This window comes from Balaenoptera borealis (genome assembly GCF_965194805.1).
Source record: "Balaenoptera borealis genome assembly, chromosome: 13".
NCBI lineage: Eukaryota > Metazoa > Chordata > Mammalia > Artiodactyla > Balaenopteridae > Balaenoptera > Balaenoptera borealis.
Window position 1 is genome coordinate 94,716,948 of NC_138870.1, and position 25,374 is coordinate 94,742,321.

The following is a 25,374-nucleotide window of genomic DNA, read 5'->3' on the forward strand; positions in this document are numbered from 1 at the left end:
CATGCTTGGGCTACCTTGTCCACTCTTGTCCTTCTAGGGTTCATTCTCTGCATGGTGATCAAAGTAATCTATTCACAACCTTCTAGCAGCTTCCCATTACGTACTTGGAGTGAAATACAAATGTTTTCCTGTGGACTGTCTGGTCCTGGCTACCTATCATCTTTATATCCTGCCATTTTATACTCACTCTCCGCTAGCTATCATGCTTTTTTTTTGGCCGCACCGCATGGCTTGTGGGATAGTTCCCCGAACAGGGATCAAATCTGGGCCCCGGCAGTGAAAGTGCCGTGTCCTAAACGCTGGACCACCAAGGAGTTCCCAATCATGCTTTTCTTTTTATGCCACAGGGCTGTGGTGAGAATTAAATGAGTTAATGTAAGTTCTAGGAATGGTACCAGGCACATGGTGAGCGAGAGTAAATGAGGACAGGGCAAGGCTACTCAGAGGGGTGGTTGGTTGAGGACACAGGCTAGTGAAGATCTAGGGGAGATGTATTCCCGGCACCAGGGAACAGCAAGTGACAAGGTCTCAAAGCAGGAAGGAGCCTGGGTATGACCCAGAAAGAGGAAGTGACCACGTAGAAATGTGCAGGCCACGGAACAGAGTATGGGATTTTATCCTCAGGATAAAGGTAAGCTACTGAAGAATTTTGAAGTGGGGAGGGAGGGAGGTCATGCCCTGATTTAATGTAAAGGAGGGTCATCCTGTGGAGACTGGATAGGCAGAAAGAGGCAGCAGAGGTGTCCATTGAGAAAGGAATGGAGGAAAGATCTTCCACCCAAGCCCAGGGACCCATAATTGAGAATGAGACAGACACTCCAAATCCTTCTCCATCTGGGGTGGGCAGAGACGTCACAGCCAAAATGGAAAAGACGATGAAACTGACACAAGAGAGAGACTGCAGCAGATGGCCTGTGGGCCCACAGCAAAAAAAAAAACCACCAAAAAACAAAAGACATGATCCGAGCAATTCAGCAAAAGTACATCTCCCCCTATATTTTAGCACATATTACAACTTACTATTGAAATTAAGTACACTATCATGAATTGAGTCCTTATTTATGTGCGCAGGGTAATGTGCTAAATTCATTTTCTCATTTAATTCTCACAAAACCCCATCCATTCATTCAACAATTCCCCAAATATGTATCACCAGGCACCGTTCTAGGTGAGACAGCAAAGCCTCTACCTCACGGAGCTGACACTCTAGAAGCAGAGACGGAGCTTAAACAAGGAAACAAAAATATTTCAGAGCACGAGGAGAACTATGAAGAAATGAAGCAGAGTTGGAGGGCGACGAGGGATGGACGGAGAAGCAGCTGTTTTAGGAGTGGTGGTCGAAGATCACACTGAGGAGATAACTCTTGAGCAGACACAGGGATGATGGGACCAGGCCAGCCGTGGGTAAATCTGGGTTCATGTATGTTTCTTCTATCACATGGAGCACCCCGAGGGGGTGGGGGTAGGGCCTGTGTTTTCAGTTGCTAGAACAGTGTCTGACATAGAGGATTACTAGTCAGAATACTTCCTCTGGAAGTCTTCAGCCGAGGGAGTAACTGCAAAAGCATTTTCTAAACTAAAAAGGGGAGACCCATAGGTGCCTGTCAGGCCCTCCATATTCATACCCTTATGTTGTGTCTAGAAGCAAGAGGCACCATTATTACTGCTTTCTGATCAGCCCTTTGTGCTGTTCTGTTCCGTCCTGTCCCTTCCAGATAAAACAAATGCATTTTCTAATAGGAACCTCCATGGTAGGAGCAGAAAATCTGCCGCAGATGTAAACTGGCCTTTTCTAAGAGTCACCAGTTGGTTGTCTGCAAATGTGTGGCTGAAGAGTTGGGGACACATAAAATGCCAGAGTTTCTGAGCGAGTCTGGCTGGAAGGAGGCCTGGAATGGTTTCTCAAGGGAAACTGATCACAGGGAATGGAGGAGGGACTGGAGATGTAGAAGGGGGAGGGTGCTGGAGCCAGCGCTGGCCCTGTCGAGGGGGCTGGAGTGTCACCCCCATTTCCTGGGCAAGAATGTCCCCTCAAGCTCCCTCTGCTGATACATGCTTCTTCAGAATCACGCTGTCGCTTGTTCTGACTCCCTCCTATCATGACCGTGAATCCTCCCAGAGCTTTTACTGAAGGGGAGTATGTGCTGGTCAGGCCAACAAAAGCGCCGGGTCCTGCTGGCGGCTGTATTTCTTGTGCTCTCTATTAATAGATGGATCGTCTGTTTATGCGTCAGCCTTGCAAGCCCCTGCCTTGTGTGCAGACTTACCCCAAACTGCAGTGGACTCACCAAGGCCTCCTTTGGGGACCTGTCAATGTGGCCACCCCCTTCCGGTGCAGCAACCTTGTGTGCTTTCTAGGAACCAACACAGGGATTACCACCCCATTTTATAGATTTGAAAACAGAGGTGCAGTCAAGAGGAATGTCTTGCTCAAGGTCAGCCAGCTGGTAAAGGTTGCAATTGGAATGGAAACCCAGGTGTCCCTGAAACCAAAGCTGGCACTCATATACAATTCCAAGGTCCGAAAAAGTTCTGAAAACCAAAAGCTTTCTCATGAGGTTGGGGCAAGCATTTGATAACAAACCCGATGTGAATTGGATGTGAGGTTATTTATAGTCTTTCTTTTATCCCACTTAGCATGAATATGTATACATTTTGCTGTATAGGAATATTAAAGAGTTTATACTGTGTATGAAAGGGTTTATGGAGTACTGCCCCAGAGCTTGCTGGGCATGTTGTGTAATATAGAGTAGACCCACCATAAAACCTTTCTGAAATCCAAAAAATTCTGTTAGCAAACACATTGAGCCCCAAGTGTTTCGGATAAGGAATCATGGACTTGTACCAAACTTTTCTGTCTCAGCGATGCAAAGGGCACTACCCCCATTTTACAGATGAGAAAGACTGACTATGGGGGAAGTGGTGCCCAGGCCAACTCTGTGGAACCGCAGCATTTTATCATTTTATCATCCTAGGAGGGTGTGCCGGGAGGAAGGGAAGCCTTTGAATCACCAGCCCACCCCAGCCTCCTAAGAGCCTTGTTGCCCCAGCAAAATTTTAAAAATAGAAAACCTGGAAGGATTAAAGCATCCCAAAGGATGCTTTAAGTCCCCTGGAAGAAAGAGAGGTTTGCTGTAGGTTCCGATGTTTGGCATTCAAATTTATTTTTCATCTCAGCTGGATGTACACTCACCCATCACAGGATCAGTTCTCAGAATAGAGAGGTACCTGTTGAATCATCCACCCCACTTCCTGCCTGGTGCGGGCATCTCTCCAAATGCTGAGCCATCCACTTCTCTGCTGTGGCCTGAGATATATCAGGATTTGCAGCCCTGGTGACAGGAGACAAAATAGACTCCCATTTCCTTTGGAACCATTTAGCTAGTTTAGAGAGTGCTTGACTGTTTCAGTGGGATGAGCGAGAACCAGGTTTCTCCTGGCTCCTCCTCTCTGCCCTATACATTTTCCTTTGTTAGAAGCTGGGGTTTGTTGTTCTGGGGTAAATGGTAAACGCTGACTTTGGCTTGATCTAGCTGTGTAGTCTTGGACTAGTACGTACCCCTCTCTGAACCTCAGGTCCACTTTCTGCAGTGCATGCGTTGTTCTCCGTTCCTGCCACATGCCCTGGCTCCCACTGTCCTTAAGACTGGAAACCATACCTGGCAGCTTCCCAGAGAGCTTTATCGGGGCTCAGTGACTGCAGGTGATATTTAAGCGGGGGGGGGGGGTGTGTGTCTCACGGGGCAGTATGGTATCACAGCAATGCAAGCAGAAATTTGTGGAGACAGACTGCCTGAATTTGCATCCTAGGTTATCACTAGCCACGTGACCTTGGGCAAGTCGTGCGACTGTCTGAGCCTCGGCATCCTCATCTGTAAAATGGACAGAATCATAGTAGGTAGGTAATGGGAATTTAGTCAGATAATATGTAAAGTGCTTAAACGGTGTTTGGTGTGCAGTAAACCCTTAATCCATGCCAGCTGTATTGGCATGGTCACCAGAAACCTGTAGGGATTTGACTGGGGCAGGATATTGCAGCATTTCAAAAGCAATCTCTTGTCGCTTGTAGGGAACCAGTTCCTGAGCTGCTCACTCAGAGTTCAGAGAGAGAGACCCAGTTGCGCTCTCAAGTAGCCCAAAGTCTAGTGGGAAAGTAGGTGTGGCTGATCCAGGGGCTGCAATACCTATGAAGTGCTTAATGAAATAGATTTTGAACTACATTTAAAAAGCAGACTTCACATAAAAATCCAGAATTTTGGCTTCTCTTAAGATCGAGCAACACTGGGTTGGCTTTTCTGCCTGAGGATAAGAAGCTGGCACTGCATACGGGCTGCCCACAGACCAGGGGCTCTCTACCACAGTCCCCACTATTCCTTATTGCATCGTATTTGACCTACTTCATGTTCATGAGTGTGTGCTGCCTGGCCCCCTGGGAATATGCAGGTAAATTACAATGCAATGCTGTGAGTGCTGTGGGAACAGGATGAGGGATAATAATTCAGCCTTGGGCAGTCAGGAAGAGCTCCTCAAGGGAGGCAAAGTCACAGCTGCTTCTCTCTAAACCCTGCAGAAGCCGCTGAACACCCTCAGCTTTACGGCTCAAGGACACTAACAGAGGACACAAAGGCAGAGCTGGCAGGGATCTCTGACATAACCAAAGCTAAGTGGCCTGGCTGAGGATGGCACAGCTAGGGCTAGAACCAGGACTGTCAACCAGAAATAGCTGGGGGCCTTGGGAGTCAGGAGAATTTGTACTCTGGAATCTTCTTCTTCTTTTTTTTTTACATTTGTTTATAGGAGGCCCTGAACTGATACAATAGTTAACAGAAAATTTTAAACAATTGTGTGTTTTCAGGTTGTTTCTGTTCTTTGGTTATTATGAATAATGCTACTATGAACATTCATGTACAGGCTTTTGTGTGGACATACGGTTTCTTAGTTATATGCCTAGGAATGGAATTGCTGGGTTGTATGGTAACTCTATGTTTAAGTTTTTGAGAAACTGCCGACGTTTTCCAAAGTGGCTGCATTATTTAAAAAAATCTCACTACCAGTGTAGAAGTTTCACCCTTCTCTCATGCCTTGCCAGCGTTTTGATATTGTCCATTATGTACTCTGGAGTCTTAAATTTGAGGCCTGTCTCTGCCACTTACTTGCAGCATGACCTTGGATAAGTTGTTTCATCTCCTAAAACCTCGGTTTCTTCATCTGTAAAAAGCTCTAAGGATTCTGACCTCAAAGGAGCATCCTGAGGGCCAAACAATGAGAAAATGGATAGGGGGACACTCATAAACTCAAGAGGGCTCTTGACACGTGAGGGTCATTATAATTGTTGCAAATTAGCCACCTTCCCCTGACAGATTTGTCACCATCTCTTCGACAGAGACCCTGAAGGGGACCTGTCCCCCATCTGCCTTTGCCAGTGCCTTGTGGGAGCAGGCATGGCCTTTTTCCAGGTGTGGACCCAGGAAGGGAATGTTTTGGGATTCTCTTACCTTGGCTGTGAGCAGGACTCCGGGTGCAGAGCCCAAGGGCTCCCCTTTTCCAAGGTCAAAGGAGGTGCTGAGCTAGAGATGGGAAGGAAGCAGAATTTCCTGGGAAAAAGAGGAGAAATGGCAATAATTCCTTAATTTTCTTCAAGACCCCTACCCCTGCATATCAGGGGCTACCTTGAAACCCCTTGTCAGTGGCTGGAACTATTGAGGCAGTATAGCATTGTGGTTGACTATCTCGATTTGGGGGTCACCTTGTCCTGAGGTCAAATCTTGGCTTTCCTCCTTACTAGTTGAGTGTGTGTTTTGGCAAATTGTAAACATGTCTAAACCTCAGTGTTCTCACCTGCAAGATGGGATTCTTTTTATTTATTTATTTATTTGTTTATTTTTATTGAAGTATAGTTGATTTATAATGTGTTAGTTTCTAGTGTACAGCAAAGTGATTCAGTTATACATATATACACATTCTTTTTTAAATATCCTTTTCCATTATGGTTTATCATAGGATATTGAATATAGTTCCCTGTGCTATACAGTAGGACCTTGTTGTTTATCCATTCTCTGTATAAAAGCTTACATCTGCTCACCCCAGCCTCCCACTCCAGCCCTCCCCCAACCCCCTCCACCTTAGCAACCACCAGTCTGTTCTCTCTGTCTGTGAGTCTGTTTCTGCTTCATAGATAGATTCATTTGTGTCGTAGTTTAGATTCCACATATAAGTGATATCATGTGGTATTTGTCTTTCTCTTCCTGACTTACTTCACTTAGTATGATAATCTCTAGTTGCATCCCAAAATGGGATTTGTAAAAGTACCTATCTTACAGAGTTTTGTGGAATTAAATGAGATTATACCATAAAGGGTTAAGCACAGTGAGAAGTTCAATAAATGCCAGTTATTAGTATTATTGGCAATAGTAATAACTATCATGTTTGTACATGATTTTACCATTTATGAACTAGTTGTGCTTTTCTTATCCCATTTGATCTTCACAAGAACTCTTTGAGGTGGCCAGTGTAGGGATTATGACCTCACTGCACAGATGAGAAAACTGGAGCCCAGAGAGGGCAGCAGTCTGCTCAAGGTCACACAGCTTATGAGTGACAGAGCCAAGTTCAAGTCTTCTCAGAGGAAGGAATGACAGTGTTGTTCACAGCGCCAGGCCAGTCCACCTGAAAAGGTGGCTGGGCTGCCCCTTGGGCACACCAATTTTCCCAATGACCTCTTCACAGAGAAATAATCGTGTTGCTTCAGACCCTCGTTGCCCCTGTTTGTACTCTGAGCCTGTACCACCTCTGAGGGTGAAGAAGTTTCTCCTTGTTCTGTGGTGTCAGACTGATTTTTCCTTGCATTTGTCCGAAAACGACCCCCATGGGTTCCCAGCCATCCCTTCCCAGCCTGATCCCTGTTGACCACCCGGAGGTCCATGTGTTCTGACTTCTGGCCACAGGATGGCGCTGCTCCCCAAGGCATGAAGAGTCCTAATCAGCACTTGGACTGCATTTCAATGCATTGACGATCAATTAAACACCTACTATGTGCAAGTCACTGTGGCTGCTGAGGAGAGGGCTTCAGTTATTTATTAATGTTCTCATAAGCTATATAAATAACAACAACAGTAATAATAACATTGGTACAGATTTTCATAGTTCATTGAGCAATTCTCACACGTTCCTTTTGCCAGATAATCCTGATATTTTAGTTGAGGTAGGTCTCTTCACCCCCATTTGGGGAGGAAACTGAGGCACAGAGAGGTGACAGGACTTGCATAAAGACACAGAGTGACACATGGCAGGCACTCAATGAATCATAGGTGGTGGATTGAATGGGGTGGACCCGGCAACCATCTCTTCCATGCCATTATTTGTCTAGGAGGGCAGGGACTGTCTTATCTGCCTTTCTGCCCCAATCCTAGGATGGTGCCTGGTTGAGGGCTTCAGCAGAACTCTGCAGCAGGGAGAGGGGAAGCAGGGGGCTCCCTGCAGGCTGCTCAGGTTCCCTGAAGCCGCAGTGCTGAACAGCCGGCCAACTGCAGCTCCCAGGCCAGGCCTGGAAGGCTCTCTGGGTGCACTCAGGCTGAGAGATGCAGCCTCTGGCTTGGAGCTGGTGGAAGACACTGCAAAGAGAGGTCACTGCTTTCACCACAAGGCATGGGCAGGGCATGAGTGACTCACCATAATTTGGCCCCTGACGGCTGCCAGGTGGCCGAGGGGACAGGAATTGCTCATTCGTTCATTCACTCATTTATTCATTCAACAAACATTTCCTAAGACCCTGCTAAACACTAGGGATACAGAAAATGTATCCATACATTTGAAGTGAAAAACACAGCCCCTGTCCTCTTGGAGCTTTCAGAGCAGCAGGGGAGACAGAGGGTAAATAGTGAACAATACAGATTGATAGGTGTTGCTCAGAGGTCTGTTCTAAGTGCCATGGGGGTGACTGAGTCCACCAGGGGCAGGAGGACAGGCTACACAGAGGAGGGAACTTTTGCAAGATCCTGAAGGATGAGATGAGTTTGCAGATTACCAGGCAAAGGGAGTGCAAAGGTGGAGGGAAGGAAAGAGTCAGGGGTGGTGGCAAGTGCACGGAAACAAGAGCTGTCAAAGGCCATTGGGCATCTGAGGATGGGTGAGAGGTGCAGCCGAAAGACAGTGGGGCAGCCAGAGAGGGGCCACGAAAGCCATCCTCAAGACAGTGAAATGTGTCTCGTAAACGTCAGGGACTGTTTCAAGAGTTTTAATCATCATGCCAGGAGCTGTGCTAAACTCTGGGATCCAAAGTGGAACATTGTGGTTCTCACCGTCTCCCTGGTCGGGGAACTAAGATCCCACAAGCTGCGCTGTGCAGCCAAGAAAAAAGGAGCTCAGAGTTTCATGGAGAAGGTGGACAAAGAGAAAACCATCACTCATGTTTCCTGAGCTCTGACTGTTGGCCATGCATGGCGCTAAGTGCTTCCTGAGCACTGGTTTATCACCTACCTTGCAAGATAGATACTGTGATCACCCCCATTTTACAGATGAGTAAACTGAGGCTTGGAGTACTTGAGTACAGTTGTCCAAGGTCAGAGAACTAGTCATGGTGGAGTCAAGGCTTGTCATTTTGGCCTTTGAATGGTTACCTTTACTAAAGTTAATTCATTCATGTTATATAGATTTTTCATGTATATGGTTCCAAATTCAGAAGATGCCCAGTGAAGTTGGTTTTGCTTACATCCCTGCTTCTGGCTCTCCCTCCTCAGAGGTGACCACTCTTACTAGTTTCTGGTGTTTCCTTCTAGAGATGTTCTATCCAGACTCAAGCACAAAAGGTGAGAAAAGGCAAGTGCATGTTGAGTCACACGCGTGGGCTTTGGGAACAGCCTGCAGGGGACTGAATCCTGACTTTTTTGTCTGAGCTTTAAGAGTGTTATCATTATTTGAGCAGGGGGACAGGAGGGCTTGTAGGGTGGGCAGGGGGTGGCATGGTGTGTGTGTGTGACGGTGCTGGGCTGGACTTGGGGGGACGGTGTGCTGATGGGATGGAGATGAGGGAGGGAGGACCGTGGGACCTGGAGAGAGACTGAATGGGGGCCCAGCAGGGAACAGAGGCTGCAGAGGGGTTGTCATGCCAGGCAGGTGTCTGGCAGGGCTGGAGGTGCGCTAAGAGGGACAGAGATGGCCCCTGGGGCCGGGACAGTCCCTGTCTGAGGCCTCATGTGAACTCCTGGAACAGTTCCATCTCATCGGGCCACGCACCAGAGCTGAGATGCTGGCAGTGGACTGACAGGGAGGCCGTGGGCTCTGGAGCCTGGAGGTCTGGCCCAAGTGGCCCACGGGGGAATCTGGGCAAATCCTTTCCCTCCGCAGGAGTCAGTGCCAGTGAGCGCTTCACAGAAGTTTCTCTCCCCTACTGTTTTTCACTAAAGAGGGAAAGGTGGGGTCGGGGATGGGGAGTGGAAGAGGTTGGGAGAGGCTCAGCCTGGGATAGGCTGTGGGCTCAGGATCCTGTTCTGGAGGTTTCCAGGCTGCATCTGAATGAGTGTCCACAGTGCCTAGAGCTCTCCTAGGCAGGGTAGGAAGCCTACCTATAGATAGAATATTACATGTTATGCTAATGTGTATGTAATATGTTAATAACATGTAATGCATATGGATTTTATTTTGTTTGATTATCACCTCTCCTGTTCGGGAGCCCCATCTAGTTGGATACTGAGCCTTGTGACCCAGCCCTCAAGAGTCTCTGGTAACTCGCTGGCTTTCTGGAAGAACAAGATGTTCCAGACTCATCTTGTGCTTTCCCTTCCCCAGTCCTGGAATCAGCCTTTTCTCCAAGGAGCCCTGGTTCCCTCCCGTGAGGAGTGCTCTTTGGAGGCTACGGCCCCAGGGGGAGAGATGGAGGAAAGTGGCAAGTTCTGGGGGGAAGAGCCTCTGATCTGGGCAGCCCCTTAGCTCTGAACAAGTCCCTCCCCCTCCCCCTGGGGTGGGGGATTAGAGGACCAGTTAAGTCCTTTCCCGGACTCGACTGAGGCCGAGAACAAGACGTGGGAAATATTCACACTGTGTGCCCTTGGGCGGCAGTGGCACCGTGGAAGCCCACGGACCTAGATCCAAGCCCTAGCTCTGCTGCCATGTGTCTGAGTGACTCTGCATGCATTACTTCACCTCTCTGAGCCTTGGGGTCCTCGTCTGTGACATGGGGATAATAGCACCTACCTCGGAGGACATCCAGGGGGATTACATGAGGCGACGCGTGTAGATTTCTGACTTATCTCGCCTAGAGCAGGTGCTCCGTGGATGCAGATTCCCTTCCTCAATCACGTGACTTCAGCATCCCAGGAAATGAGGACTGGATTACTGGATGGTTTGGGAGAGGGGAAGAGAGGAGGCTAGGGAAGAGGAGGAGATGGGAAATAGAAGTCCATGGACAAATAAAGAGGAGGGCAGGTTAACTCAAAATAGGGAAGATGATTCATTGTCAAATCTGTCCAACAAAGAAGGCTCTCATTGCTTGGGGGAGGTGGAGAGCCTCCTGTCACCAGAGGTGTGCAAATAGAGGCTGAGGGACCATGCGCTATAGAGATGTTTCTGTGAGGACTCCTGCATTGGCCAGGAGGTTGATTCATCCACTCAGCAAACTTTTGGAGAGGGCGGTCCTTGTCCGGCCCTATAATGGGACAGGGGATGCCAAGGTGAATGGGACATCACCCCTGGCCCCAAGGAGTGCCCAGTCCAGGGAGTGAGCTGGCCTTGAGGGTCCCTTCTACTCTGCAGTTCCGTCCTTTAAAGCAGCCGTGCCTTGGAGGGAGTTGGCTGAGGATTTTCAATATGTGCCTTTTGGTATTGATCCACTGGAGCTGAAGCTGGCCGGGGAGCGGCAGGAGGAGAGCGCCGCAGTGTTATTAGTGCGGAGGACACGCTGTAATCTGTCAGTGTCACCCTGGTCGCAGCTGGCCGGGGAGCCATCCTGCTGTTAACTCCTCCCCTCCCAGCAGCCACCGAGCACACAACCCACACAGCACCCTCGCCAGTGCCTCCATCTGTTCCTGTAGGAGGGGGAATGTGGATGTTTACTCTTTTTCTATTTTCTCTGGCATGAGCCCTCTGCCCCAGTCACAATGATTTATTCAGTGTTTTCCAAACATACCTGGGACATTCCTACCTCTGTACCTTCAGTTACCAGCTTTCCCTACCAGCTATGGTCACTGAATTTACTTTCCATCCATCCATCCATCCATCCATCATTTTAGTATCTAAAAAAATCTATCCATTTTTCCACTTCTCAAACCAGCTCTCCATCATCCATCAATCCATTCAATCATCCATCTATCCACATATCCATGAATCTATCCATCCATCCATCCAGCTATCCACCCACCACCCACCCTCCATCCATTCAACCTTGCAATTTAGTTCAGTCCAGTTCAGTTCAACTCAGCTCAGTTCAATTCGGCTCACCTTTATTCAGTTCATAAGAGTCCTAGGTCTTGCCATGTGCCAAGCAAGTGAAAAGTGAGTCATGTCTCTGCTGTCAAGGAACCCAGGGAAGAGGCCTCCTCATCCTTCATGGCCAGCTTTGTGTCTCCTTCTGTTAACCCTTTGCCAGTCCCCTAAGCAGAAGCAATTGACTCTAAAGGGCTGTTCTGTGGAAGAGAGTTTAGTCTGGTTTTCACAAACTCCACAGGACAGAGCTAAGGCAAGGAGAGAGGCAAAGTGTGGGAAGGAGGTGAGAGTGAGGTGAGCCGGGGGGGCAGGGATTTTGGCTCCATGGAGGGAAGAGCTTCCCTTCAGTGGTGAGCACTCTAGCAGACAGAGTGGTTGTGTACTGGGGGCTGGAGGTAAAGAGACGGGGGCGAGGAGATCACTATTGGAGAAGTAAGTTCATGTAGGGGTGAAGACATGAGCTCTGGAGTCAACAGACTGCTGGGCTTACTGTCTAGGCTCTACCGTATTGTTGCTGTGTGTCCTAGGGCACATATCTTAATCTCTCTGAGCTTCAATGTCCTCGTTTGTAAAGTGGAGATAATAATAGGATCTAGCTCATCATGTGGCTGTTATCGTTATCATGGAAAATGCTTAAATTAAAGCCTGGCACAAAGGGAAAGCTCAACAGATTCTGGCTATGATTATTATCACTCTCTGTTGAGTACCAGCTACATCTGGGCGCTGTGCTAGGAGCTTTCACATTCAGTGCCTCCTCAGAGCATCCCAGCCACTAATCCTACATAGAGATCATTGAACCCATTTTGCAGATGAGGAAATGAAGGCTCAGGGAGGCTGTTTATTTTTAATTTTAATTTTTTTAATTTTAATTTTTTTATTTTTTGGTTGTGCTGCTCTGCATGTGGGATCTTAGTTCCCCGACCAGGGATCGAACGTGCATCCCCTGCATTGGAAGCGCGGAGTCTTGACCACTGGACCACCAGGGAAGTCCAAGGCTGTTTCTTGTTCACGTCACACAGCTGGTTAAGGGTGGAGCTGGGCTTCAAATATAGGCTTTTCTAACTCTACTACTAATGCTCTCCTGCCGGCCCTTTTCTGCTGCCTTTCAAGGGGTACGTGCTCTGAGATGCCAGGATTCAAAGACTTTCATCTCAGTTTCTGTTTGGGACACCCTTTTGGCCTTCCGTACTTTTAGCCTTGAGTTGTTAATTATTGTTTCATGTGTGTTTTCTCTCTTTTCCAGAGAGTATGAGATCAAGAAAAAATTTTTCTTTTCTACAGCAACTGAAGTATTGACTTTGACCATGAAAGCTACAGAATTTATGATGTTTCTCTTTTTGCCTTGCTTGCCAGGAAGCTTGTACTTTTGTCACATTGCTTCCTTCTCCTTTCCATGGTTTGGGTTTCTACCTTTAACATCCTTTTTCTTTATGTGTCTTTTGCTGTAAGCTCTTTCACCCTTGGGAGGAGCTTTTCATAAATAGACATTAATTGAATGGAAAAGGGCAGATTACAAATCACAAGTAAATAACTCAAATAAAACTGTGAACTTCAGGAAAGGGATGTGTTTTACTTATATCTCTCCCTCCCACTGTGTCTAGCTGTGGCTCTGGCTTGGTGAATTTTGCATGGAAACCTCAGTGGTGATATTTTATGTCATTTCTGGGTCAGGGGCTGTCTTTGTACTTGGAATAAAATTCAAAGGCCTGCCCCATGAGGACCAACCCCTGCCCACTTCTTGCACCTCCTCCTGTGTCACTTGTCCCTTGCTCACCTAGGATGAAGATTGGGTCATCTTTTAGATCTACTCACAGGCCAAGTTCTTTCCTGCCTCAAGAAACGAGTATTTGCACATGCTGTTCCCTCTGCTTGGAACCTCCCCCCTCTTCCATCCCATTTTCCTGGTCCTCCCTCCTTACCCGTCAAATTTCAGCTGAAAACCAGTGTCTCAGAGAGATTTGTGATTATATAATTATTTGATTCTTAACTTGCTAATTTTTCCTCTTCCCCGCTTGAACATGAGTTGCAGGAGGCTGGGACCGTGTCTTTCTTGATCGCTGCTACCCCCAGCATTGAGCACAGAGCAACATGTAATAGGGGCTGAATGAATGAATGGATGAACGAAAGGTACCAGAGCGTCCTACAGTGTCCCTGAGAGCCAGGCTAGGGCAGCGCCAGGAAGGAGGTGATTATGGCTCAGGCTCAACTCTCAAGGGCTTTCATAACTCAGAACTGTGAAGCCTCTCTTGGCATCTCCTTTGCACCCCAGACCCCCAGGCTCCTGCGAGGGAAAATTGCCCCCTCCCTTCTCCTTGCCCTTCTGTCCTCTGAGCAGCCCTCCATGAAGGCACCTGTGACTCTGTGTGCGTTTGTATGTGTAGATGATGGAGGTGGGGGAGAGTGGTGGGTGTGAATGAGGACTCTGGGCTCAGAGACCCCTAAGTTTGAACCCCAGCTGTGCCACATCCTGAGTACATCGTGGTGCCATGACTTTGTCTCTTGAGTGTTCACTTAAATAGGAAGTGCTATATAACTGTTGTTGTGCACCAGGCACTGTTCTAATGCTTTTTATTCATTAACTTCCTATAATAACCTTATGTGTTGGGTGCTATTATTATTTCCCTTTTGCAGATGAGGAAACTGAGACATAGATACCTTGCCCAAGGTTGTGCTGCTAGTAAGTGGCTAGAGCCTGGATTGAGCCTGGGCAATGTGACTCCAGAGCCCACCCTCTTAACCCCCAGAACTTTCTGCCTCTCTGAGCCTCAGTTTCCACATCTGTGAAGGGGGTGACAATACTTGCTTGCTAACCTATAATAGTATGTGATTTGATAGTGCCTGGCACATTGTAGGCTCCCCCAAATTCCAGTTTGCTGTGGCAAGACAGATAACCAGGGGTCTGGCCAGGGAGGGCATTAAAGCCTTTACTGTGAGGGCACTGGGGAGCCATTGAAGGTTTTCGAGTGAGGGAGTGACATAAAGCAGCATTAGTTTAGCTCAAGTCCTACCCTTTCCCTCCCCTGGCTTCCTCCCTCCTCTCCCCCAGGAATCACCCTTTGACAGCTAACTACATCCTGCCTGACGTTGCTGTCTGAATTTCACATCCTAATGTCTTACCACCCCCGTGAGATCTTGAACTGTTTAAGGGCCATGACAGGTCATCCCAGACTTCCTGACTTGAATTGGACGGGAAGGGCTACTCTCCTTTCCCCCCCTCCTGACAGACATTCTTGCTCTTGTCCAGCTCGTCTCAGAGGGCTGCCTCAGAGAGCACATCCGTGGACCTCTTTCCTTCTCTTTGAGTAGTAGAGGCGGAGAGAGGTGCCTGGAGGTGATCTTACCATTTGCTTCTTATTCCCTTGGGATCCTTTGCATAGCAGTGTGGGTGAGGTGAGACAGACGGGTAACTCGGTGGGAGAGGAAGGAGGGAGAGAAAGCGAGGGAGACTTGGGGAGGGAGAGCCAGAGCAAGAGAGAGAGGGAGGCTGAAAGAGAGAGGAGGAAGAAGGCTGGGCTTATTGCTTCAGGGCTGGGTACTCCTGGTGACAAAAATGGGCCATCTCACCTAGTGTGGCGTTCCTTTGTTCTGACCGATGTTTTGAGCACGAACATACACATATGCTACATGTGTCCATATAGATGCGAGTGCTTACCTGTGCCTGTAAATGCACAGACGGGTCTACAGGTGCATGTAGATTAAGTACGTAGAGAAATACTTGTGGTGGGCAGCACATCATGCTGAAGCACCACCTGCTCTGTGTGCCCACCCATGTTAGTTCACCCTTCTCGCCGCGCCTTTGTGCAGCTTATCACATTTCTCAGCAAGCCTCTGTTTCCCTGTCCATGGTCCTGTCTCTACTGAGCGCTTCCTGCAGGAAAGTCCGTGTCCTTGTCATGTCTGTACACTTGGGACCAAGATCAAGACCTGGTGGAGGGGATGTGGTCAAGAAGAGTTGACAGACTGAATGGATATGTTTGTGTGAGTGGATCTAATTCCATAAGTGCGTGTTTGTGCGCACTTGCACGCGCAGGCATGCATGCACATAAGAATATGTACATGCATACATGCTCACAGGCACACCCACTTTAGGGGCTATGAATGTGCCTCAGAGGTATGCATGAGTGAACATATATGCACACACCATAGCTACAGCCTTATGTGGTGATATGTTGGTGTTTGACAATCAGCTCTCTATTAAAAAAGAATTGCCTGATTTGTAGCATTTGCCCATTTCTGTGGTGTAAACACTCCCGTCACAGCCAATTTCAGGGTGCCAGTGCGTTGTCACTGAACTCAGGGTGGAGAAAAGATGCACGTGGTGGGTTCGCATGAGCCTGTAAGAGGCAGCCCTTGCACACGCTGGATTTCTGTCTGTGATAGAGTGGCGGAGAGGGCAGGCAGGGCCAAGTTCCTCTGGCCTGGCCTGGGGGAAGTCCCTGCAAGCTGGCCCACAGACACTTCTTTCCAGAGCCTGTGCACCAGGGGAGCGGGGCAGTCGTTGGCTACCAGCCGGCTTTCTCAGCATTGGCTTGGAAGCCGGTCCAAACTGATGCTCCTTGTTAGGCAGGTCTAGACACTCACCAAAACAGCAGCCTTCTCTCACCCCCGGCAGACACTCTCAGAGCTTTTGGAGTTTGGTGAGGTCAACACTCCTGCAAGGAGGAATCTCTAAGCTTGGAGCCTGAATGGAGGAGGGGGAAGGAAAGCTTCAAACCTTCATCAGAAGGGGTGGCTGGGGATGCCAGAGGTCAGGTTCTGGGGCCAGCAGCCTGCTTGAAACCAATTCACTTTGCAAGTCTGGTTTGCAAGTTGCTTGACTTTTCTGGGCTCTAAATAGTACCTTTTTCCCATGAAGGGATAGGTCTTCTGAGCTCTACATTCCCTTACCTGACCCTCCGGGAGTAGGAGCCCTTGGATTGGACCCTGAGATCTATATTCAAAAGCCAGAGAGAGGATAAGCTGCCCCCAGACATGGGCGAGAGGGGCCCTGGGCTTTAGGGGACCTGGCTCTGGCCCTCCTCCCACCATGCCCCTCCCTGTGGGGGGAAGAGTCCACGGGCCAACGCGATGTGCTCACCCTGAGCCCACACCTCTCTTGTAGCCCTTTCTCTCTGGTGCCTGCTTTTCAGAATTTCGGCCCAAAGTCTCCTGAGCCAGCTTCCAGGGCTGGCCACCATCTGTCTTGAGGTTGGACTGGGCTGAACAGTGGCCGAGGAGTCGCTGTTTCAGGCGGCTGTAGCTGGAACTTGCATGTGCAGGCTGGGATGGGCATCCCCTTTGCAGGAGAGGCCCCGCATGTGCTGGGTGGAGCTGCAGATGTGAAGGGAAGGGGACCGGGCGGTGGGCTCCAAGCCAGGGTGGGCTTGCCCTGTGCCACTTTTGGGAACAGAATTCAGAGGGGGGGTGAGAATTCTAAATTCGAACCTCACATTTTAGGTCATCAAGGAGATAGATTTGTCAGGATAGAACATGAAATCAGTTAGTTTGATTTGTAGCTGTTAAATATTTAGATTGATGGTATGGGGGCCCCCATTTGACTCTTGCCCTCGGACCAGCAAATTTTTTTAAAACAAAACGTTTATTTATTTATGGCCTCGCCACGTGGCATGCGGGATCCTAATTCCATGACCAGGGATCGAACCCACACCTCCTGCATTGGAAGTATGGAATCTTAATCACTGGACTGCCAGGGAAGTCCTGGGACCAGCAAATGTTAGGGGTGAGTTTGGAGGAAGAGATGCTTGAGATCGATAGGAAGCTTGGCAGTGTGGCCCAAGGGCTGAATTGAGCAGGGAGTTGTGAATGTTGGCCAATTCTAGAGGGGAGTCTTCCGGGGCCCCGGGGTGTAGGGCTGGCCTTCTCTTAGGTCTGTTCACTCAGGTCTCCTCTGCATGCCATCTCCTTTCTCTTGAGCCCCAAGGAGAGCTGTACAGTGACTAAGCTTCCTGCCCTGCATCTTAGACAATGTCTTGTCCCCAGAGACCCTACCTCCTGGAGCTCATGAAGAGGCCCTGGTCTGTGTCAGGACTGGGGTTGTGACGTCTGGGACCCTCCCTGGTCCCCATCACTGTGCGTTGTTATGGCTGTATCTAAGGGGACCTGGTTACCCCTCATAGATCACACTTCTGGCTCTCCAGATGAAAATATTAAAATAACCAGGGCAGTGAATCCCAGCCATTGTAATGAATGAGACCTCCATGCTTTTTTTGGTCTGCTATGGTAGATGTTAGGAGGACAAAATGAAGGTTTTTTCTCTTTTCAGAGTGATGTATCATAATGTTTTCATTTTAAACAAGCTTTGGTCAGCTTTTCTTTTTCCTGTTTGCATTGGCAGTTATATCCTTCTTAGTCAAAGATAATAAATTCAGTAAAGGTGGTGGTGGGCAGTTGGGCACAGGAAGTCCCTGTTAGAAGGAGGAGGAGAAGAAGCATTTTATAATTTGCCAACAGATGAGTACTTTTTTGTCTGCTTTTAAAATCTTGGTTTGATTTTGAAATACCTTCCTTCCACCCATCCTATTCAATATTACAGTTTTTAAAGTCCAAATGAACTAAATTAAATGTATTTAATGCATTTTGAGAGGAGCAGGGAGTTGTGAACGTTGGCCAATTCTAGAGGGGAGTTTTCCAGGGCCCCGGGGTGTGGGGTTGGCCTTCTCTTAGGTCTGTGTCACTCAGGTCTGCTCTGTGTGCCATCTCTTTTACAGCCTTCCTTCAAATAACTGACCCTGGCCGTTTGACCAGAACAGGGCCGGATATTGGTGGGTTAGTTCTTTAGCTGCCTTCAAATGCGGCCTTTCTCTCATGTCAAGGGTCAAATCCTCCTGATAGGTTAGCCTCCTTTAAAGGCTGAATGTTTTTGTCCCCCAAAAATACATATATTGAAACCCTAACCCACAATGTGATGGTATTTGGAAGCAGGGCTTTGGGGAGGTAATTAGGTTCAGATGAGGTCATGAGGGTGGGGCTTCCACGGTGGGATTAATGTCTTTATAATAAAAGAAGAAAGACCAGAGCTCGCTCTCTGCCGTGTGAGGAGAACACAGTGAGAAAGTGGCCGTCTGCAAGCAGGAAGATTGTTTTCACCAGGAATGGAATCTGCCGACACCTTGATCTTAGACTTTCCAGTCTAAGAAAGTCTAAGAAATAAATGAGAAATAAGTGTCTGTTGTTTAAACCACCCAGTCTGTGGTACTTTGTTACAGCAGCTTGAGCAGACTAAGACACATTCCGTCTTGCCTTTCACATTAGGAGAGTCCCAGGGCCCCCTGCTAGACCCTCCCCCTTTGTCTCCCAATCCACAGTCCCCTCCAAGGAGCACCCCTGTACGGGGGCCCTCTAAGTACAGTGGCAGGGTCATGTCCATTACGGGCTGCACACTTTCACGGGGAAAACTGAAACCCTGGAGTGTCACTGGAATGTTGATGGGGGCTGATTTATTCTAAAACTGAAAACTCAAGGATGTCATGCTCATGGCCTTCTAATATCTGAGGGACTGTTGTGCTAAAAAGGGAAGGGATTCATTCGTTGTTGCTGGAGTCAAAGGAAGAGGTGGATTGAAATTCATTGTGGGGAGGAGACTTTTACCAATGAGCACTACCCTGCAGGGGCTGGGGCTGCCTAAGGAGGGAGTGAGCCCCCTGTCACTGGAGGTGTGCAAATATCAGTAAGGGATATTGAAGAGGAAACTCATGACCTGGGGACTAGGGTTATTCTACTGCCTGGCTTCTAAGCCTCCCATCCCTCAACTGAAATCTGAGAATGTGTGTTCTCAGATTTCAGCTTTAAGATGGTTTTAAATGAGATGTCAGAAGTTGGGAAAGCAATGAAAGAAATCCACCAAAGTGAGGACCAAGCTATAAAAAAAAATCTTTATTTCATGTACCAGGATTTTTTTCTTTTTTTTTTCTTTTTTTAGTTTTCAGCTTTTTAAAATTTTTTTTCTGTTAACAGTCTGAAAAAAAAAAGGACCCACCAACAAAATAAAATGGAGGTTGGTTTCTTGAACTGGTTTGAGCTGGACATGAGCAATCGTCCACCCTGGCAAGCAGCGCCTTTGCAGTCCTGAACCCAGCTCCTTCCCTCCAGGCCCCCTAGCCCTTTCACCCCACACCTGGTTGGCCTTCTTCAAGGGGACCCAGGCCCCAGGTCTCATGGCCTGGGAAGAAGCGCTGATTGCCATCCCAGACACTCTGCCAGAACTCAGAGAACTGGGACCAATTTTCCTCTTTGGACGGTGCCCGTGCGTTTGCTGTTTTCTTTCTTTCTCCCTTCTCTCTAGTCCTTGATCCTTTCAGGTTTGGGATCTGATGGGGCAGTGGGCAAGGTTGAAGTGGGGAGGGAGAGATTGTGATTTCTGCCCAGACTGAGAAATACTGGGTGGCCACCACACCTGGCATTGGCCGCCATGGCTCTGTCCTGGGGCTCCCGGGGCCTCCCGTGCACTTCTGGGCTGGCAGACAGATGTTCTGTCTCGTGGCTCAGGCTGGATTTAGGGTCCCAGCTGCTACTGACCTGAGAAAAGAGCTTTCCTTTCCCAGACAAAAGATGGAAAGGGCAGCTGAGAGTGGCCAAGCCCCCAAAACTTTTCCAGCCACTCCCCCCAACTCCCCAGAGCCCAACTTAAGAAGCTTCAGGACAGGCCAGTGTTAAGAAAGAGACAAACCAAGCCGTGCTGATGGGGACAGCAGGGGGCCCACCTTCAGCAGAGTGACTGGCAGTCTGGGCTGAAATTTGAGCTTGGGAAAGTGACTGGCTTTCTTTCATTCTGAAGTGGCCTTGTTGCTCTGGGAAGAAAGGGGAGCAACATGGGATGCCCCCAAACTTTAGTCCGTGGTCTAAGTTTAACTTTGGGGGTTGGTCCTCATGCTGGGACCAAACTTTGTAAATCTCTGCTCTCCATCCCTCAGCCTTCACCCCTCCCAGCAAACCTTGGAGGACCCTCCTTTTCCCTGACCTCTAAAGACAGTGGGGGAAGCCTGGTGGCTGATCTTCTCCCAAGGAAGTCCCCTCTGCTCTCTGTGACCGGGTTATGGCATTCAAGAAAGGGGACACAAAATCAAGAGTGGCTTTGGGGACTTCTGGTACCTTTCCCTCTCTGAACGGCAGAAGACGTTTGCTCACGTGTGTATTTTTGCTTTGACATTGGATGCGGGGGCAGAGGGTTGGGAGCACAGTGAGGAGGCATATGGGTGTGTGTGTGTGTGTGTGTGTGTGTGTGTGTGTGTGTGCGGCTGAGTGGCTGACTGATGTTTTGGGAATGTTCTCAATGTCTGGGGGCTGGATGGCAGCTATTTTGGTCATCCCTTGGCATCTTCCTCTGGGCAGGTGGCAGATCTTAAGAGTCATCGGCACCAAGAAGAATGGGCCTTTGGAGTTCCATCTGGGTCAATCCACATGCTTACACAGGGGGAAACTGAGGCCCAGGGAAGCCACACAGCCAGGGATTCCAGAATCCAGAGCTGGATTCTAGACTGGTGCCCTTTCCTTGCATGCGAGCGGTGTGTGTGCGTGTGTGCGTGTGCACGCGTGCGCACGTGTGCATGTGTGACCGTGGTGTGGTGGGAGTGCGCACATAAGCATAAAGGCCAATATGGAGCTTTGTCGTCAATGGCTTTGGTGGCATGAGTCAGTCTCCTCTGAATCCTGCCTCTGGTTGGGGAAGGGGATGGAAGGATATGGACTGAGTGTGTGTCCCCATGAGTGATTCCAGTGCTGGGCTTTGAGGACTGTGCATGCGTGAGTGTGTGTGTGTGTGTGTGTGTGTGTGTGTGTGTGAGAGTGGGGTGTGCGATCTCACTTGTGTAGACTGATTCTCTCTCTTTCACTTTAGTAGCACTTTCCTGGAGTAAGGAGGAGATCTTTCCTAACAGCCCCCGGCAGCTCCCTGGGGCCTTTCTCCTCTCCCTCCTGCTTGAAGCCCAGCTCTCATCTCTCACAGCAGCTTGTTTGTTTGTTTCTTAAAATGGACTTGTATATTTGTTTTCTGTTTTCTCTTTACAAGTTCCCTGCTAAATTTTAAGTCCCCCACCCCACCCCATTTTTTTGTTTGTTTGTTTTCACAGTTTAAAGCTGGAAAAGAATTAAAAGAAAAATACTATCTGATTTTCTTGCAAGTAAATCCACTTATTATATATTTACATTTATTTATAGTCTGTGGTTTTTTTATTAAAAAAAATCACCACTTGTTTTTCCTTTTTCTTTTGTAAAAAGAAACCTTTTTGCAGTGTCATTGTTGGACCCGCTGGGCCCTGAGGGGGCTTCAGTGAGTCCAAGGACCCCCAAAGGGTCTGTGAACCCCCCTCCCAAGGGGCTGGGGGCTTATGAGTCTGGGGGTCCACCATCGCCCCAGGGTCATCGCGTGGCCCTGAGGTGAGGGGTGAGGAGGGAGAGATGCTTTATATCCCCCGGGGGGTGGGCATCTCCTGCCCCCAAGGACAGGAGCTTGGGGCAGTGACCCCAAGAGGCTCACCCTGAGGATTCCGGGGTTCTCCGGGCATCTCTGCAAGTCACCAGCAGCCATCTCCTCTCCTTCCCTTCCCTCAAGGCCTAGGAAGTCATCACAGTGGGTTAAGGACCATTAAGGACTGGGAACCCTGGGGCCGGACAAGCCCCAGGTGCACCCCCCTCCAGGCACCTTTCGGACAGGAGGGACCAGGGACTCTTGGGTCACCTGGAGGCTTACAGTTGCCCCATCAATGCTGGGTGGAGCCGGCTCGCAAGCCACCTAGCGTTCCTAGGGCACCCATCCAGAAGCTCCAGGGACCTGGCAGTGACCGGGAGGCTCACCTGGCCCCGGGGCCCCTGAGTCTCCGCCCCCCAACTCACCCAGGGAGGCAGAGCCAGCTTGGGGTTAAAGGGAACAGAAAAGTAACTCTTCCGCATGAAAAAAAAGTAACATAAACCCCTGATAAATGCAAAGAACATTTCCCTTCCTTTCTGCTCCTTCTCATTTTTTTGCTTTAATATTATCTTGGTTCCCTTGTATGTTTTCATTTAAATTGGTTTTCATTAAACGTTAAAATAATGGTACATGGGAAATCATGCATTTTCTTTTAGATTTATTTTCTATTTTTAATTTTTATCCTCTCTTGCTTTTTTTAAAGTTTGTTTTTCCTTCCCTCGTTTATATTTTTGCACATTTTCTATTGTTTTGCTTCTTTGTTCCTCTTATATGTTGTTCTTTTTTTTTTTTAAATTTACTTATGTTTTTCTCTTTTTTTGTTTTTTTTGCTTTTGGAAGGTTTGTCCCCCGTGGATGGTTTCGTTTCCTCCCCTCTTCCCCCCCACCCCCGGCCCCCCCCCCACCGCGGGCCGCGCCCCTCCTCCCGGCTCTGCCCGGGACCAAGGCGGCGGCGGCGGCGGCGGCGGCGCTGGCGAGGCCCGCGTGAGCTTCATACGGGGGTGGTCCGGCGGTTGGCTGTGTTGGAGTGGAGAGAGTCTTTGTTCTCCTTCTGGATACAGTTGTGAACTTGGAGGAAGCTGTTATCCCTGTCGGAGTTGTAGGTGGCGGTGGGCGTGGTGGCGGCCTTCAGGGGGTCCCTGCTGAGGGTGTACATGGAGATCTCCGTGGACGGCAGGGTGTTGAAGCCCTTGATGCCCACGGGGGAGGCGTCCCTGGAGTGTGAGGGCTCGGTGGAGCGGGAGCTGGAGCGGCTGCGGCGCTGGTAGCGGTAGCGGTAACTGGGGATGCGGGTGATGGCGGAGGCCTGGAGGTAGTCCGTGGCGCGGGCCGTGGCCCGCAGCTGTTTGTGCCGGTCGATAAACATGTGCACGGCCAGCACCCCGACCATCTCGGCGATGATGAAGGACAGGGCTCCGAAATAGAAGGACCAGCCGTACGAGTAACTATTCTTTTTGGAGTCGCTCTTGGAAGGGTCTCCGGCATTGGCAGATATGTACACTATGATGCCAATGATGTTACTCAGACCTGCGGGCAGAGGGTGGGCGCGGGGCGGAGAGGGAAGCAGAGAGAAGGATCGTTAGTTTCCAAGGCGGATGCCAGGCCCCAGGCAGGATGAAGGGACGGGGAACAGCTGGAGGGTCTTTCCCTGGTCCAGCGTTTTCATGGAGAACGGATGGGCCGGTCTAGAGGGGTGTTGCAAGCATCACCTTACTATCCTGTTATTCCATTTGGAGAGAGCTGCAAAGGGAAGAGCTAATGGAAACAGAGCTATGGGAAGAAGGGAAAGAAGCAACGGGCATCCTACAATGTATTGAGTAGTAATAATAATAATGAGGGTAATAATAATAGTAATAATAATAATATTGTTTATTGAGCATTTACTACCTGCTTTCACTGCTGAGTGCCTTTCAAGGGGTTTGCAGATGAGAAAACAGATTGCAGAGAGGTTAAGTAACTTGCTCAAGGCTGCACAGGGATTTGAAGCTGGTGTAGCAGGGGGTTAAGACTGGCTCCTAGAGCCAGACTGCCTTAATGCAAAGCCTCTGGCAAAGGAACCGTTGTCTGAGTTTCCATATCTGTCCTGATGAACCTGGTTGCAGGGCAGGAATAAAGAGGTAGACGGAGAATGGACTTGAGGACATGGGTTGGGAGGGCGAAGCTGGGGCGAAGTGAGAGTAGCATCGACATGTATACACTACCGAATGTAAAATAGTTGGCTGGTGGGAAGCAGCAGCATAGCACAGGGAGATCGGCTCGGTGCTTTGCGATGACCTAGAGGGGTGGGAGAGGGAGGATGGGAGGGAGGCTCAAGAGGGAGGGGATATGGGGACGTGTATGCATGTGACTGATTCGCTTTGTCGTGCAATAGAAATTAACGCAGTACTGTGAAGCAATTATACTCCAATAAAGATCTATTAAAAAAAAATAATAGGACTTACTCCTGTCGGGTCATGGGGAGGATTAATACATGTGAATACATATGAGTTGATACATGTGAGTTAATACACGTGAAAGCTGTTAAGTCTGCATGTGGTAGGTGCTGCTTAAACGTTAGTCGTTCTTACTAAATGGCTCATACTACAGCCCATGTTCTCTTTCTGGCATCTGAAGCCAATGTGACTTGTCACGTAACTGGGCTGAGTAATGTGGTTTTGGATGCCTGCCTGCTCCCACCTGGGTAGGACAGTGAGGGGAGAGGGCAAGTGAGGATAGGCCTAGTGTCCTGAGAGGATCCTGGGATTGGGGCCTTTTTCCAGGAGGTGGGAGAAAGATGCATCGTTGGGCTAAAGGACAGGGTCTGGGGATGGTCCTGGAGGACTCAGTGGGGGGCTCGGGCATTGCGTTGGGGCGGGAGCCGCAGCACAGCCTGTCTTCCTTGTGACTCAGCCTGTTGCAAGGCCCGGAAATTCCTCTCTGCTCTCCCCTCCTCTCTCTGCCAGGTCCTCCCAGCCACTGGGCACCCAACCTCAGCCTTCTCCCCACTGGTGGGCCTGGACTCTGGCCCACCTGGCTCAGCAGCTGTTACCTGCAGACACAAAGAAGATGCCGGCACTCAGGATGATGTTGTGTCGAGTCTTGTAGAACTCGCTGGCTGCGATGCAGAGTCCCCCCATGAAAAGCAGAATCACACTCAGGATCGGGAAGATGCTCGAGGCCCTCACAGCCCCTGGAGAACACGGAGGGTGGGGGAGAGAGAACGGCAAGGCTATGAGACAGGGGTTGGCGGGGGAGGACACAGGAGGGAGGAGAGAGAGCAGTCCACAGGAGCCGGATGGGGGGTGGGTTATGGACACAGGACCAGAGTGGAGGTTGTTCCGCAATGCTAGAGAGGGAGGGAGAGGGAGCAATCCACTGCCTAGCTCACAGCCCTTCAGGGATGCTCCACTTCCTCAAGGATCAAACCCCAGCGCTTCATGAGCCCCACAGGGCCCCGTGGGACTTGGTCTCAGCCCATCCCCACGTTCCCTCTCATCTAGCCATGGCAAACTTCCCATGACTCATTAATGCACGTTTCTGACTTTTGACATACTGAGCTTTCTTCCTAGAATGTCTTT

At 49.3% G+C, this 25,374-nt stretch overlaps 1 protein-coding gene across 1 annotated transcript in view; it reads right to left on the reverse strand.

Annotated features, from left to right (window-relative positions):
• Positions 1-19,260: 19,260 nt before the first annotated feature.
• Positions 19,261-25,374, reverse strand: part of CACNG2 (calcium voltage-gated channel auxiliary subunit gamma 2) — a 122,958-nt gene continuing 116,844 nt past the window's right edge. Inside the window, exons 3-4 of the mRNA XM_082350328.1 lie at positions 24,846-24,986; positions 19,261-23,344 (exon numbers count right to left, since the gene is read on the reverse strand). Coding sequence (XP_082206454.1) covers positions 22,809-23,344; positions 24,846-24,986 — 677 coding nt within the window. The 3' untranslated portion in view covers positions 19,261-22,808. The remainder of the gene's footprint in view (positions 23,345-24,845; positions 24,987-25,374) is intronic.